Source organism: Bos indicus, chromosome 7 (assembly GCF_029378745.1).
Source record: "Bos indicus isolate NIAB-ARS_2022 breed Sahiwal x Tharparkar chromosome 7, NIAB-ARS_B.indTharparkar_mat_pri_1.0, whole genome shotgun sequence".
Lineage (NCBI taxonomy): Eukaryota > Metazoa > Chordata > Mammalia > Artiodactyla > Bovidae > Bos > Bos indicus.
Window position 1 is genome coordinate 893324 of NC_091766.1, and position 17899 is coordinate 911222.

At 37.3% G+C, this 17899-nt stretch overlaps 1 protein-coding gene across 7 annotated transcripts in view; it reads left to right on the forward strand.

The window, feature by feature from the left end:
• Window positions 1-17899, forward strand: part of MAPK9 (mitogen-activated protein kinase 9) — a 68103-nt gene that overhangs the window by 14545 nt on the left and 35659 nt on the right. For 6 of the 7 annotated variants that reach the window (XM_070792314.1, XM_019963704.2, XM_019963701.2 and 3 more), the window contains 2 exons: window positions 395-565; window positions 13117-13246. In XM_070792314.1, coding sequence (XP_070648415.1) covers window positions 444-565; window positions 13117-13246 — 252 coding nt within the window. In that variant the 5' untranslated portion in view covers window positions 395-443. Of the gene's footprint in view, window positions 1-394; window positions 566-965; window positions 1206-13116; window positions 13247-17899 lie in introns of those variants that run through there. The other variant, XM_070792315.1, reaches the window with a different exon arrangement.

A 17899-nucleotide genomic window follows, 5' to 3' on the forward strand; every position in this document is an offset into this window, starting at 1 on the left:
CATCTCCGGAACACCTCCATGTCTGGTTGAGACAGTTCAGCATAATCTGGCCCCACAGGAAACTGATGAGAATTACACAGTGACGTGGTCTTGTCATGGCTAGTAAAAATGTGTAAATTCTTTTCTCCAAAGGTGGTTGTTTCCTAATCCAGTCCCTTAAGATCTGGTCATGCAGGATCTCAAAGTTTCTTCCCTTCATAATAGTCTTGTACATTAAGATAGATGTCTTTGCATTTTTTGTTTGTGGCTTAAGTTCAGAACTTGGTCTGAGTTTATCAGCTTATAACCATAATGTCTTATATACCAAAAATTTAAAACACTATTAAGTGAGCTGTGCATGTATAATTTCAGTAAGAATGCATGTTCATTCTGTTTTTTTTTTTTTTTTCCCAAGGAATCTGACGACTGTACCAGTTCTTTGGAATATTATATGACACTACATCATGAGTGACAGTAAATGTGATAGTCAGTTTTACAGTGTACAAGTGGCAGACTCAACTTTCACAGTCCTAAAACGATACCAGCAGTTGAAACCAATTGGCTCTGGAGCCCAAGGAATTGTTTGGTAAGTATGGTCTGTTTCAGTAGTGTAGACTGAGTTGTTGTTGAAGACTTAATAGTTCTAAGTTGTCAGAATTTAGAAAACACTGATGATAAAAAATACTCTTTGCTATAGGTTTATAAGCTAAATTGAATCAACCTCTTGCTTTAGTTACATGTAGTCGGATTATAGGATACAAACTCAAATTCTTAAAAATGCTGCATAAATTTAAATAGGTAGAAATTTTTCTTTTTTGTTTCTTTTTTCTTTTTTTCCCCTTTTCCATTCCCCCTGTCATAATGATATTAGAATAATAGGTATGACAGTGAGTTGTAACCGAAATTTGGAGTTTTATTCATTTCTTCATCCTGGCCACCCTTCCCCCCTCCCCCTTTTATTCCCAATCACTCCTATTCATTTCTAGGCGCCATGATTGCAGTGCCTTGCCCTTCATTGGCAGGATGAGGCCAGTCAGTGTCATTATCACCCCATGGATTAACCAGGAAGGGATGCCGTATGAGGGGCTGGGCTGGCCGTCTCTTCCTTGGTGTCTCACTTCAACTATGTGTCCAGCCCAGCCGTCAGAACCGTTGGTCTGACCCTGAACCTTAGTCTCTTGCTTGGTAAGACAGTCAGCTGCTGCGACATCACTGGCCAGCTAAAGGTAAAGTTTTTCACATTTTCTAGACTACAGTTATCAGCACCTCCCGAACTTTTTATCCCTTAGTTCTCTGGGCAAAATCTTTTCTTCTTCTTTTGGTCAATAAAAACAAGATCGCCTTTACATCTAAGAGGAACTGTGGTAAAGCTAAATACCTAATGATTACAGCTGGTAGGTAAAGGGAATGCAAGATAAAAGAGAACTCTTGAATGTTCTGGTTGGGGAGTTTATATTTTTATTAGAGGTACTGAGTTTAGAGAATCTGCATCTGTGGTTTGTAACTGATCCTCTGTTGTAGAGACATATAATCAGGGAAGGTAGTTGTTTTCTTCACCCTAGGTAGATAGAGGTCCTGGGAGCTGAGGAGATGGTAGTCCAGAGATTTCTAGAAAAACTAATGAGGGAGACGGGGCTGTTGGGAAGGAATGCCTGGCTTGCATCTAAAATAGTGGTGATCTTAACTTTCAATTGATGACATGCTGTATTGGTACTTAAAAACCCAATGCACCAAGAGAATTTTTAAAGTGAATGGATGGCTCATATTAGGATACTTTGATGTCAATAAGAAATTCTAGATGTAAAAAATTCTTTTGATTTATAATATATCTCTTATTTGGAACTGAGTGGTAATTTGATGTAGGAAATTAAGCAAGACAGATAAAAAGGACATTTAATGTAATAACCACATTTAGAGGTTGATTAGAAGTTCATAATTATAAAATAGAGGTCTTTATAAGGGTTAGTTAAAATTAATGACTTCATTACAGCATGGTAAATGATCGTGAACTTACATGCTACTTTATAAAATACTGTTTCTCAGGGATTCGTTTTGATTTCCAGTTTGTGTATACTACTCATCTTTGTTTTTTTAAAGAAATGTTTAATAATGAAATTACTCATTATGGGTATATATTTTTCATTTGAAAATTCTAGTTTTGAAATGAAAGCTCCTAAATACACCATTATAAGCTAAACCTCCTCTCATAAAAGCATTGGTAGAATTATAATATGGAAAGTTCTGAATTTTGAAAACATTTTAAAAACTAAGAGTCCAGAAAATCATCTGTAGCCATCTGATTTTCAAAAAGGGTACCAAGATTATTCAAAGGGGAAAGAACACTCTCTTCAACAAATCGTGCTGGGACAACTGGATACCCACATGCAAAAGAGTGAAGTTGGGCTCCCATTTCACACCATGTGGAAAGTTAGCTCAAAATGCATCAATGACCTATATATAAGAGTTAAAACCGTGAAACTCTTAGAAGAAAACAAGAGGGGAAAGCTTCATGACCTTGAATTCTTAGAAATGACACCAAAAGCATGAGCAACAAAAGAAAAAAATTGGACTTTATAAAAAAAATTTTTATGTGCATCAAAGAACACCGACAAGAGAATGAAAAAACAACCCACAAATGGGAAAATATTTAACCATAGTCTAATACTCATAAAGATCTTCTACAGCTCAGTAACAGACAAGACAATTTTTAAAAAAGAACGGACAAAGGACTTGAATAGACATTTCCCTAAAGATTTATGGCCAATAAACATGAAAAGAGGTTCATTGTTAGTCATTTGGGAAATGCAAATCAAAAGCACAATGAGGTACAACTTCACACCCACTAGGTGGCCATAATCAACAAACTGGAAAACAAATTTTGACAAGGATGTAAAGCAGTTAGAACCCTCATACATTGCTGGTGAAAATGTAAAAAGGTACGGCAATTTGTGAAAACCAGTTTGGCGGCTCCTCAACAATTTCAGTTCAGTTCAGTCGCTCAGTTGTGTCTGACTCTTTGTGACCCCATGGACCACAGCATGCCAGGCCTCTCTGTCCATCACCAACTCCCGGGGTTTACCCAAACTCATGTCCATTGAGTCGGTGATGCCATCCAACCATCTCATCCTCTGTCAGCCCCTTCTCCTCCTGCTTCAATCTTTCCCAGCATCAGGGCCTTTTCAAATGAGTCAGCTCTTTGCATCAGGTGGCCAAAGTATTGGAGTTTCAGCTTCAACATGAGTCCTTCCAATGAACACTCAGGTGTTAAACATAGAATTATTATATGACCTCGTAAATATTCCTAGATATATTCCCAAAAGAATTAAAAACAGATGTTCAAAAAAGACTGTATATAAATGTTCATAACAGTACTGTTCACAGTTAGCTGAAAGGTGAAAACAGGCCAACTGTCTATCAATAAATGAATGGATACACAAACTATATTCTATACATACATGGAATATTATTCATAAAAAGAAATGAAGCACTGATGTATGCTGTGACACAGATGATCTGCAAAAACATGTTAAGTGAAAGAAGCCAGACATGAAAGGTAGTATTACTATATGAGTCCAAAGTAGGGACATCCATAGAGAATGCAGTCATGCAGATTGGTGGTTAACTAGGACAAGAGGAAGAGGAACGGGGAGCAACTTCATAATGGCTATGGAGTTACCTTTTGGGGTGATGAAAATTTGGGGGTTTATTTAAAGGTGGTGATTGCACAACACTGAATGTGCTGTTACTGAATTGTTCACTTTAAAATGGTTCATTTTATGTTTATGTGATTTTTTTGAAAAAATGTAAGCTGAAGGATGCCTTAAATTAAGGATATTTGTCATTTAATGGATACTCTAGTATTATAATATGTAATATATTAAGTATAATATTTTCATTTATATTATACAGTAAAATATGTCATCATTTTTTGTAACTTATTTAAATTCTTTTAAAATTATTTAAAAGAAAATACTAAGAGTTAAGTGAAAGTACATTTAACTCAGTATTTTCTTTTAAATAATTTTAAAAGAATTTAAATACTAATACAATTTTAATTAATTTTTTGACAATTTTATTAACATTTGTAGGAGCAACTGTCACCTCACATACATGTAGATGCTAAAAGTTTAACACCATCCTGAATCTCATGTCTTGCAAATTCCATTTCCATAGCCTGAATTTTTATTTTAAGGAAAGATCAAAAAATGAGTTTTGCCCATTTCTCCTCAAGAAAGAAGTCATTATTATGAACTGATTAAGGTAGCTCTAATGAGCCCCTGCATAGCTAACAGTTTATTTTATAATCTTTGATGTAATTATTCACTTAAGTTTGTAATCCAAGCCAGTTATTCGTTACCAAATCAAAACCTTTTAGTTGGGTTAACATTGCTGATTCATGAAAAAGGGGTTAGTTAATTTGATTCAGATTATTGGTACTTTCTTTTAGAAATGTCTGTGCAATTATGAAAATTATTCTTAGGCTTTTGAGATGTTTTCTTTTGGCTTTTAGATGAGGTGCTGTCACGAGAGCTAGGCCTAGATGATTGGAGACCTGGTTTCCATTATTACTTTACTGCTCCTTTCTACCAGAGCCTGTGCTGGCTTTCTCTCAGCCGGGAAGGTGGGTGACTGCTCCTCACCTTCCTTCTAGGCTTGAGGCTTCTCGGCTCCCCTGAACGGCAGCACTGATGGTGCTTGCAGTCCTAGTTCCAGACCGACAAGAGAGATACTTCCCCCACCTGTCTTTGGAGGATTTTTTTTCTGGCCGTTTTGCACAGCATCTTGAATATTGGCATTATACTTTAAAAACTCCTCAAAAGAGAAGTGTTCTTTTCATACAAGGCATAAGGAAAGGGTATTTTACCTTGTTCTACTGTTTCGATGAAGCAAGAAACTATGAATGGTTCAAGTCAGACTCCTTTCTTCCTTGTCACTGTTGGAAGGGCCTGAGTATGCCCAGCATCAAGCCCTGACTTTCAGATAGCCTCTTCTCTCCAGTGGTCCCTTCTCTGCAAACCTGACAGGCTCTTTCCCATGTCCATCACTTCTGTCCCCACTGCATCTCCTGGCTGGAGAATTCTCTGCAACCCTACTGATCTATCCAGACCAGTCTTTTAAGACTTAGCTCTGAAACTCCAGATAGTCTCAGTTCATGCCTGGAGTAGAGCCTTCTTTCTGGTTAAACCAAATGCTGGACTAATGCACATGTGCACACATGTGTGCACCTGCATGCTCTAGGACTATAAGATAATAAATTAGTGTTTTAAACTAGTCAATCTGTGGTAATTTGTTACAGCAACAACATGAAATGAATATATCTGTGTTCTTACATTTTTGAGAAATAAAATATCATAGTAGCAATAATGCATGGTTTATAAAAACTTGTTAATCATCTAAACTAGAGCTTTATAAAGACATAGGGACAGGTAAATTAAAGTGCAGGTACTGATATAAGATTAAATGGAGGAGCTGGGATCCAAGTAAAATATTTTGACTCCTAATTTTGAATTGTAAAAACAACTGTCTGATTTATCTGCTTCTATGTTTCTGTTGTTCATTAAAACTGTTAATAAAATAATTAGGAAGTAAGTTTTATAATTATCATTTGCAGTATTTATAAAATTATTAGTAGAATTAAATAGTTACAAGTTCTATAGGAAAAATGTGTGCACATTTCTTTCATGTAAATTCCATTTTTTTTTCTCTCCGTCTAAAATCTCAAGCTGTTAATCAAAGCACTAGGGAGTATTTGTTTTACAAAACAATTGTATGAAGTGTTTAACCTCATTTTTTTTTTTTTTGCTTTTTAAAAAAAATTTTAATTGAGGTATGGTTGGTTTACAGTGTTGTTCATGTTTGCTTGACAGCAACGTGGTTCGGTTGTATGTATAAATGCATTCCTTTTTAAACTATTCTTCTCCATTATGGTTTATCATGGAATATTGAATACAATCCCCTATGTGTAGAGTAGGACTTTGTTGTTTATCCATTCTATATGTAACAGTTTGCATCTGCCAACCCCACGCTCCATCCCTCCCCAGCCCCTCTCCCTCTCGGCAGCCACAAGCCTGTTCTCTGTTTGTGAGTCTGTTTCTGTTTCATAAATGTTTGTTTGTGTCATATTTTAGTTTCCACATATAAATGATATCACATGGTATTTGTCTTTCTCCTTTTGACTTACTTCACGTAGTATGTTAATCTCCAGTTCCATCCTTGTTGCTGCAAATGGCGTCGTTCCATTCTTTCTTTATGGTGGAATAGTGTTCCATTGTACTCTTGCCTGGAAAATCCCATGGACGGAGGAGCCTGGTAGGCTGCAGTCCTTGGGGTCGCGAAGAGTTGGATACGACTGAGTGACTTCACTTTCACTTTTCACTTTCATGCATTGGAGAAGGAAATGGCAACCCACTCCAGTGTTCTTGCCTGGAGAATCCCAGGGACGGGGACGCCTGGTGGGCTGCCATCTATGGGGTCGCACAGAGTCAGACACGACTGAAGTGACTTAGCAGCAGCAGCAGCAGTGTTCCATTGTATATATGTACCACATCTTCTTTATCCATTCATCTGTTGATGGACACTCAGGTTGTGAATAATGCTGCTGTGAACATAGGAGTTACATATGTCTTTTTGAATTATAGTTTTGTCTGGATGTACGCCCAGGAGTGGGATTGCTGGATCATGTGGTAGCTCTACTTTTAGTTTTTTAAGGAAGCTCCATACTGTTTTCCATAGTGACTGCCCCAATTTATATTCCCACCAACAGTATAGAAGCGTTCTCTTTTCTCTACACCTTCTCCAGCATTTATTATTTATAGACTTTTTAATGATGACCATTCTGACTGGTGTGAGGTGGTACCTCATTGTAATTTTGGTTTGCATTTCTCTATTAATTAATGATGTTAAGCATCTTTTATGAAGTGTTTAACTTTCTTTTTTTAAAAAGTGTATACTATTAGATCTGAGAGTGCTTAGAAGTGACAGTTACAACCTTGACTTGAAATGGTTGGTGTAGCTTATTCGTTTTTGCTTCCTCTAGTTCTGTATAAGCATGAATGTTGGCCTGTTCTTATACTGTATTATTTTCTGTTAGTATATATAAATGAACATAATGCCCACAACAATATTTTTGTGATAAAGTAGATATATGATATAAGGCATAGGAATGCTGTGATTCAGGAGAATCGAGTTCTAAGTCCAGCTCAAATCCTCATAGCAGTAGTTCTTAGTTACCTTGGGCAAATCATTGTGTCTTTATGGACCTTAATAGTTATATCCCTAAAATAAATGTTTTGGAGCTTCTTATTTAAATTGGTGGACCAAACACCTAAACAAAGAGACCAGGAGGGCAGTAATCAGTGGATATGAAGGCACATTTAACAAGTTTCTGCAGATGAAATGAGAATAAGTAGATGAGACATTTGCCACAAAGAAGAGAACCTATCTATAGTAGAACTCAAGAGAGGTTATGGGTCTAGAGATGCCAGATACAGAAAACAAAGATGAAATGGGTGGCTGGAAATAGGGATGTTAATTAAACATGTGTCTGCAAAACAGTTTAGCTAGTTGTCTCCCAGCCTTCCCACCCCATCCCCATGCTCAGCATTTGCCCCTAGATAGTGAGTAAGTAAATGAAAAGTTATTGGGCTAGGATCTGGGAAAGGAGAAGCCTAGTCAGAGGAGCCCAGGATTTGGGGTGGTCTTGCCCTTGAGGGCATTTGAAAATTCTGGTATGGACAGCTGAGAGATTTGAGAGTCCTTTGGAGTGTCTTGTGGGGCTATAGGAGATAGGGATTGGAGTCCAGGGCCCTCTAAAGGGGCTTAGTGAACTTCCTTTGCTTTGAATTGGGTCCAATAAAGGGCTGCATGCTAGAAATAAGAACAAACCAGAAAGTAACAGGCTCTTGCAGGCACAGCCACTTAGCTTCACATCGTCCCATTTGCTGAACTCAAGGTGAGATGAGCCCAAATTGCTAGTGCTTCAAGGTCCAGCAGAAATAAATGTAAATTCTACCTGGAGGAAGACAGCATCATACTGGTTATTAAATTATTTCTAGATAGCAGACAGTTTTGCAAGTTCAAGATCCAGCACATAGTCAGAAATAACTAGTCACAGAAGGAGATTAGATGACATTCACAAAATCCAATACAAACAACAGAGAAAAGAAATAGATCCATAGGAGTTATTGGCCTCATTGGATCCAAACTTCCAAAGAGCTGTGATGTTATGTTGATAAAAGACAGTATGAAAAATTTTGGGTGGGAAATGAAAACTTTAAAAAACTAAATAGAAATTATGAACTCTTAAGATATAGTAATTGAATTATGAAGTTAATAGGTGGGTTTAAAAGCATATTATTAATAAGTACAACTGAGGAGAGAATTGTGATCTGGAAGATAGTTAAGGAGAAAAGTATCCAGAATGAAGGCTGGGGAGGCAGAATGGTAGAAACATGCAGAAGAGAAGCTGTGTTTGTTTTCTATTGCCACATGACAAATTGCCATAAACTTAGGGATGTAAAACAAAGCAACAACCATTTGTAATTTCATAGTTCTGTGTAGGTTAGAAATCTGGGTGGGCTTCCCTGGGTTCTCTGCGTGGCATTTCACAAGGCTGAAATCAAGGTGTTACTGGACCAGGCTCTTCTCTGGAGGCTCTGGGGAAGAATCTGTTTTCAAGTGCATTCAGGGTTCTTGGCAGAACCTAGTTCCTTGCAGTGTAGGTCAGAGGTCTCTATTCCTTTATTGTCTGTCAGCCAGGGAGCACTCTGCTCCCATTCCTTCTCAAGATGGACCCCCCACGTCCATCTTGACGGCAATAATGTCATGTCTCGTCCTTCTCTGGATTCAGATCTCTCTGACTTTCCCCTCTTCCCAGCCAGCCAGAACAAACTTTGCTTCTAAAGATTCTTGTAATTGGATTAGTGCCCCCCCCCACAAACCCCTTCCCTTGTGATCTCCCTTTTGTTGAAATAATATTTAGTCCCCTTATGGGACAAAGGGTGAATATACCGCAAGAAAACCAAATCCCTAGAAATAGGCAGAACAAACCACTTTGGAAAACAATTTGGCATTCAGTTCAGTTCAGTTCAGTTGCTCAGTCGTGTCCGACTCTTTGTGACCCCATGAATTGCAGCACGCCAGGCCTCCCTGTCCATCACCAACTCCCGGAGTTCACTCAGACTCACGTCCATCGAGTCAGTGATGCCATCCAGCCATCTCATCTTGTGTTGTCCCCTTCTCCTCCTGCCCCCAATCCCTCCCAGCATCAGAGTCTTTTCCAGTGAGTCAACTCTTCACATGAAGTGGCCAAAGTACTGGAGTTTCAGCTTTAGCATCATTCCTTCCAAAGAACATCCATGACTGATCTCCTTTAGAATGGACTGGTTGGATCTCCTTGCAGTCCAAGGGACTCTCAAGAGTCTTCTCCGACACCACACTTCGGCGCTCAGCTTTCTTCATAGCCCAACTCTCACATCCATACGTGACCACAGGAAAAACCATAGCCTTGACTAGATGGACCTTTGTTAGCAAAGTAATGTCTCTGCTTTTAAATTTGTTATCTAGTTTGGTCATAACTTTCCTTCCAAGAAGTAAGCGTCTTTTAATTTCATGGCTGCAGTCACCATCTGCAGTGATTTTGGGGCCCCCCAAAATAAAGTCTGACACTGTTTCCATTGTTTCCCCATCTATTTCCCATGAAGTGATGGGACCAGATGCCATGATCTTCGTTTTCTGAATGTTGAGCTTTAAGCCAACTTTTTCACTCTCCACTTTCACTTTCATCAGGAGGCTTTTTAGTTCCTCTTCACTTTCTGCCATAAGGGTGGTGTCATCTGCATATCTGAGGTTATTGACATTTCTCCTGGCAATCTTGATTCCAGCTTGTGCTTCCAGCCCAGCGTTTCTCATGATGTACTCTGCATATAAGTTAAATAAGCAGGGTGACAATATACAGCCTTGACGTCCTCCTTTTCCTATTTGGAACCAGTCTGTTGTTCCATGTCCAGTTCTAACTGTTGCTTTATCTACTAAAATGAAACATGCAGCCCCACTCTTAGCTATCTACTTATTAAAAATCCATGCATAGGGTACCCAGAACCATGTACAAGAATGTTTATGACCATTCTTTGTTTTTTGTAATTGCTTTGTAAACTGAAAACAACCAATATATCTATAAAAATTATGTCATATAATCATAATGAAGGAATGTTAGAGCAATGACACAGAATGAGCTATAGCTTCATACAACAATGGATGTATCTCACAAACACCATGTTGAGTGAAGGAAGTCAGACACAGTTTCAAAAACCAGGCAAAAATAAATGATGCAGGGTCTTAAAGATGCATGTTTAGCAGGTAAAAGCAAGGAAGTGATTCTCATAAAAGGCAGAAGTAGTTACCGTCTTTGGAGGGCAGTGGGAATAGTGATTAGTAGGAGACGTGACTAGGGGCTTTTGGGGGTGTTGACAAGGCATGAGTCTCTGTGATAAATCATGGAGATAAGGAACAAAAAGGGAAGCAAAAGAATGAATACCAGACAGGCACAAGCCTTCTGTGCATAACCAACAGCACTCAACTTTGGCAATCCTGAGAGAAAATTGATTTAAAACTTAGAAGATAAACTATCAATCAAGGGTAAAGGAAGAGTAAGATAATTTATCTTCCATGCACTTTTTTCCTGAAGAAATTCCCTTAGGATATATTCCAACCAGAAAAAGACTATAAGAATGTATAACAAGTAACAGTGGAGGCCAGTGAAAAGAAATCCCAGGCTGATAGCTGCACATCAGGCGTTGAAACTTCAAGAAAAATGTCTTCCCCTCCAAATGGAATAGGTTCCAAACAATAGATAATTTGAGAAGGTAGGAAGTACTAGTGACAGGCTCTGGCGAGATATATTTGTCTTCTCTTAATAAGAAAAAAAAAAAAAAAGTTGATTAGAAACTTGTAGTAGAAAAGCTAGAAGAAGTCATGATTTAAGAAGGAAATAAATTTAAAGTAACATGAGGTTTGAGAACTGGTAGAATGTAGGAAGAGAATCCATTTAACCTTAATATTGGAAACAGTCTTGTTCTTTTGAGTGACAGAAAATCATGTGATCTCTGGAAATGAAATGTAATCCTTACCCTGCAAGTACTAATGTTTACGTGTGCATACATACATACACTTCATATCTTGATTTTCAACTTTTAGACACATCCTACAGAAGAAACACAGAAGACCTAATTATAGAGACTGAAAGATGTGTTATCAAACTTGACCATTTAAGACAAATTTGGAGGGAAAGAGAGCTGGAAGTAAAAGAAGATGAAGTGTAATATTCTCATTTTACATACTGGGCAGCAAGAAATTCCTTTAAAAGTTGATGAAACAAGCTTAGGCGTGTTATTTAAAGTTACAGTGGTGACCAAGGAAAAAATTAAAAATAACATGAGAACAAAAAGCTATGAGGCATCCTTGGGGGTTTCAGATAAGTGACTAAATCCTCAGTTTTCATAATGGGGAGTAAATAAATAATTTCTAAAGTTGATAAATGAGGAAAGAGTGATAAAAGTATATTTTTGGAGTTGAGACGTGACTACAAGAAGTAAAGCCAGGAATAATTTAAGATAGCTTCTCCTGGAGTTGAAGCTAGGAGTGGGGAACGTGTGTCTGCTCAGGTAATTCAGAATTAGTTCATTTGTCTCATTGGACAAAAAATTCTTTGTCCAAAAAAAGATTTGTCTGTTTTTAAATTCTTAAGACTGAGATATATATGTGCTTCCCAGGTGGCTCACTGGTAAAGAATCTGCCTGCAATACAGAAGACTTGGGTTCACTCCCTGGGTCAAGAAGATCCCCTAGAGAAGGAAATGGCAACCCACTCCAGTTTTCTTGCCTGGGAAATCCCATGGACAGAGGAGCCTGGTGGGCTACAGTCCATGGGGTCACAAAGAGTTGGACACAACTCAGCAACTAAAACAGCAATTTTATGTATACACACACATACACGTATAAGTGTACAAATCACACACATATATTAATGATTTGTTTCACAGATTTAATTTTAACATTTTGTAATTCATATGAATATTATATTTGCATATGGGCATGTGATTTTACGTCTGTATACCTGTACACATAATGTGAACTGAGTTAAAGAAAAAACAATTTCAAAGTAACTTGACAGCTTTCCATTTTAAAAAGTTAAAATTGAATTGAGTTTCTTGGCAAACAGATTATTCACAGAAGTGAATAAGTGTAAACAGTGTGGTAAACTGAATAGAATAAATAGAAACAGTGTTTTAAATGGTGCTTAGGTTCTCAGATGGTCTTTAGCAGCTTTGAACCGCCAATGAAGAGCCAGAAGGTAACAGTAACAGCAACTGATGCCAGTGCTAGCTTGAAACTAGTACACAAAGTATTCAATTTTTCCTGTGTATTTTTTCTAGGAAAATGGATCGTAAATTTCAGCTGGGAGCTTGATATGCTAGAAACAGACCCTCTAGAAGATTTTATTTCTTACCATAGTATTAATAATATGAAGAGGTATTTCTAGTAGAATTTTGTATATATAGCAATTGCTTATGTTAGGGATTTTGTATCTTGGGGATTTACCATGAGTTGAGATTTTGGCTTCTGCTTTCTTTTTAGATTCTTTCATCTAGGAAAAAAACACAATCAATCAAAAATTAGATTTATAATATTACATTCTTCTCAGGAGCTCAAACCATTTTCTCCACTGTGATATTCCAAAATATACTTATGTTTTATTTTGTGATACCAGTGAGTTTTTTCAACTTATTGACATATTTAAACTGAAGATTTTGTTTCCTGACCAGACGTATATGCTCTATAGTAAATTACCTGGTTCTGAAGATAGTAATCTCAACTAACATAATGAGATGTCAGTGTGCAAAGAGTTGCTGAATCCCATCCTAGCTGCAGCTGCCAGGTCAGTCCTACTGAAAGGAGTCAGTTCCTCCTGCACTGTTAGCCAGCTCACTTTGCTCTTCATGTGCATAAGTACCCCGAATGAAAGCAAGCAGATGTTTCCTTATTTGTTACTCAGTTAGATAACATATTGAATGTACATTCTGCATTGCTGTATTTTCCAGAATTATCCTAATGGGTTGCTTATTATATTTCTTAATTATAGTGCTGCTTTTGATACAGTTCTTGGGATAAATGTTGCAGTCAAGAAACTAAGCCGTCCTTTTCAGAATCAGACTCATGCAAAGAGAGCATATCGTGAACTTGTCCTCTTAAAATGTGTCAATCATAAAAATGTAAGTAATGTCTGTGTTTCCACTGTATACTTTAATGTCAATAATATGTGATAATCTTCCAGGTCTTTGAAGATACAATGAGTTTAGACCTAGAGTAAGCTAGTGATAAAAGTACTATTTAAATGTCTATATTTTATTGATAAAATTGTTAATCAACATTGGGGATATTGAGTCAACAAAAGGCATCGTGGTCCATAGGAATTTAGGTCACTCATTAGGAATGGGAATGTTCTTGTTACCATTTGGTTTTCCCTATTTCAGTGTGATAAAATGGCAAGAGTATTGACCTGACAAATTGAAAAATAGTTAAATACTTTTTAGGAAAACAGTGTTCTATAAGTAGCTTTTACATATTCATATTTATGGAAATAATTGTTATTAGATGATGCTTTATTCAAGGTAGTTCTACTTGGCACAGAAATCAAAGCCTTGTACATTGTAAGGAAAAAAAGTATATCTCTAGAAAATGAGGTACTCAGTCACGTTTCATGTTCTTTAGCTGATCCCTGAATATTATGTGGAACATGATTTTGATAGCCTTGCTATGTTAGAAGATTATAAGATGGTAAGCCTAGGAGGGGCTTTGGAGACCCCCTCCCATCTGACTTCTCTTTGTTGCAAAGTTGAGGGGATAAGTATCTTAAGATTACACTCAGCTCCATATGGCTCCTTTTGTTGTGACATTTCTGCTGGATTTTTCTGGTGTAGGGACAAAAAACTAAGATAATTTCAATCTTTTGAGTCTGTGATTTGAATTTGTTTTTAGTTTCTCCAATGCATGTTTTATTTGCTGTTCAGTTGCTAAGTCATGTCCAACTCTTTGCGACCTCATGGACTGCAGCACTCCAAGCTCCCCTGTCCTCCACTATCTCCCAAAGTTTGCTCAGATTCATGTCCATTGAGTCAGTGGTGCTGTCTGTCCATCTCTTCCTCTGCTTCTCCTTTTGCCTTCAGTCTTTCCCGGCATCAGGATCTTTTCCAATAAGTCAGCTCTTTGCATCAGGTGGCCAAAGTATTGGAGTTTCAGCATCAGTACTTCCAAGAAATATTCAGAGTTGATCTCCGTTAGGATTGACTGTCTCATCTCCTTGCAGTCCAAGGGGCTCTCAAGAATCTTCTCCAGCACAACAATGTGAAAGCATCAGTTCTTTGATGATAAGCCTTCTTTATAGTTGAACTCTCACATCTGTACATAACTACTGGAAAAACCATAGCTTTGACTTTATGGACCTTTGCTAGCAAAGTGATGTCTCTGCTTTTTAATATGCAGGTTTTTGTGTCTAGGTTTGTCACAGCTTTCCTTCCAGGTAGCAAGCATCTTTTAATTTCATGGCTGCAGTCACCGTCTGTGGTGATTTTGGAGCCGAAGAAAAGAAAATCTGTCACTGATTCCATTTTTTCCCTATCTATTTGCCATGAAGTGATGGGACCAGATACCATGATCTTAGGGTTTTTTTTTTTAATGTTGAGTTGCATACCAGCTTTTTCACTCTCCTCTTTGACCCTCATCAAAAGGTTCTTTAGTTCCTCTTTACTTTCTGCTATTAGAGTGATATCATGGCATATCTGAAGTTCTTGATATTTCTCCCAGCAATCTTTATTCTAGCTTGTGATTCATCCAGCTCAGCATTTCACATGATGTTCTCTGCATATAAGCTAAATAAGCAGGGTGACAATATACATCCTTGTTATACTCCTTTCTCAATTGGGAACCAGTCTGTTGTTCCATGTCCAGTTCTGTTGCTTCTTGACCTGCATACAGGTTTCTCAGGAGACAGGCAAGGTGGTCTGGTATTCCTATCTCTTTAAGAATTTTCCACAGTTTGTTGTGATCCACACAGTCAAAGGCTTTCACGTAGTCAATGAAGAAGTAGATGTTTTTCTGGAACTCCTTTGCTTTCTCCATTATCCATCAATCATGGCAATTTGATCTCTGGTTCCTCTTTGACACCCAGCTTGTACATCTGGAAGTTCTCAGTTCATGTACTGCTGAAGCCTAGCTTGAAGGATTTTGAACATAACCTTGCTAGCATGTGAAATGAGCATAATTGTACAGTAGTTTGAACATTCTTTGGCATTGTCCTTCTTTGGGATTGGAATGAAAACTGACCTTTTAGAGTCCTGTGGTCATTGCTAAGTTTTCCATATTTGCTGCCATAATGAGTGCAGCTCTTTAACAGCATCATCTTTTAGGATTTGAAATAACTCAGCTGGAATTCTATCACTTCCACTAGCTTTGGTTGTAGTAGCTTCCTAAGGCCCACTTGACTTTACACTCCAGGATGTCCGGTGTCTGGTTCTGTGTATTCTTGCCATCTCTTCTGTTTCTGTTAGATCCTCACCATTTCTGTCCTTTATCATGCCCATCCTTGCATGAAATGTTCCCTCGATATCTCCAGTTTTCTTAAAAAGACCTCTAGTCTTTCCCATTCTATTGTTTTCCTCTATCTCTTCGCATTGTTCACGTAAGAAGGCCTTCTTATCTCTCCTTACTATTCTCTGGAACTCTGTATTCATTTGGGTATATCATAAAAACAAAAGTAAAAAAAATTTTCTTAAAAAAAATATGGTGGAATGTTCCTAGATCTCATGTACATTAATAAACATAGATATAAACCATTTTTAAATAGCTACATAGTACAAATGCACAGTAATTCATTTAATCAATTGCTTATTATCAATTAAAATAAATTTATATTTTAAAAAATTAAAAAAATAAAACATAAAAAAAACACAAATATTTAGATTGTGTCTAATTTTTTACTACTATAAGCAGTGCTGCAGTGAACATCCTTATACAGGTGAATTCTTTGGCCAAGATTCTGGGTCAAAAAGTATGCACATTTCTGATTTTAATATATACTGACAAATTGACCTCAAGGAAGACTATCAGTTTTACACTTTCATTGAGTATCTGAATATGGCTTTTATTTCAGAATACTCCAGAACTACATATTGTTGATTTTTTTTGTTTTACCTTACCAAACTGATAGATGACAAATGATACCTTATTTTTATTTGTGAGGTTGATTTTCTTTCCATATCTCTACCAGCCTTTTATTTTTATTTCTTGAGAGTTTGTTTTCCATGGCCTTTGTCCACTTTTCTCTAGGACTGTTGGTTTCTTTCAATGCAGGAGACGCAAGAGACTCAAGGGGGGAAAAAAAAACTGGATTCACACGTCAATCTTTACACCAAGATAAACTTAAAATGAAACAAAAACTTAAATCTAAGGCATGAAACCATGAAACATTAAAATATTTATAAACATATCCCTTGCCAATGCAGGAGATGCAAGAGACACAAGTTTAATCCCTGAGTTGGGAAGATCCCCTCAAGTAGGAAATGGCAACCCATTACAGTATTCTTGCCTAAGAAATCCTATGGACAGAGGAGCCTGGTGGGCTACAGTCCATGGGGTCGCAAAGAATCAGACATGACTGAGTGACTGAGCACACTTGTCTTATGCATTTAGAGAAGATCTTTGTATATTAAAGCTATCAATCCTCATATCTTTTCCATTTGACCTAATTTGGGTTGTTTTTCAGAGAAGGCAATGGCAACCCACTCCAGTACTCTTGCTTGGAAAATCCCATGGACGGAGGAGCCTAGTAGGCTGCAGTCCATGGGATTGTGAAGAGTCGGACACGACTGAGCGACTTGACTTTCACTTTTCACTTCCATGCACTGAAGTAGGAAATGACAACCCACTTCAGTGTTCTTACCTGGAGAATCCCAGAGACGGCAGAGCCTGGTGGGCTGCCATCTCTGGGATCGCACAGTCTCTGGGATCACACAGAGTCGGACACGACTGAAGTGACTTAGCAGCAGCAGCAACAGGTTGTTTTTGCCATAGATTTTTGTCGTTGAATGTAATCAAGTCTTGTAGATTTCTTGTCATTCTTAGAACAGACTTTTCTACACCAGAGTTGTCTGAATGTTTATCCATATTTTCATGTTTCATGGTTTCATGCCTTAGATTTAAGTTTTTGTTCCATTTTAAGTTTATCTTGGTATAAAGGTTAAAGTATGAATTCAGTTTTCTTTTTGCCCCTTGGCTATCCAGCCACTCCAATCTTCAGTCTTTTATACTGAATAATTCAACTTTCCCTCAGTCATTTGAAATGATTGAGGATGTGTTTTTAATGCTCAAGTAGCAGAATTCATTGTTTAACATTGGAGTACCAGGACCAAAGCCTGCGATGGGGTCAGTTTTTGAACCCTCTTTAGGTAAATACATAATACTGTGAGGCATTTCATCTTTATTGTACCAAAATATAAGCTTAGCCCTCATATTTCAAAACTTTCTTGAAATTTGCACATTGTATTTAAGTTTTCAGAGTTAACATATTGCTTTATTTAGTGTTTTTCTGCTTATAATTGATACTTTTTTATGTTCAAAGCTGGAAAGCATTATGTGTCAAAATTCTGTAATAATAAGTTACCAGGGACACATAAAAGTGATTTGATTAAAAGTGCATCTTATTTCCAAGGCGAGAATCCTAATCATTTAACTTTTGAAATGCTGTATGATAGAATATTCTGGTAAAAGCAGTAACAATAATAAAATTTCAAAGCTCTGCTGTGATTTTTTTCCTAGTTTTTAATACATTTTAATGTTAAACTTAATTTTTATAGTCAAGTAGACTTGTT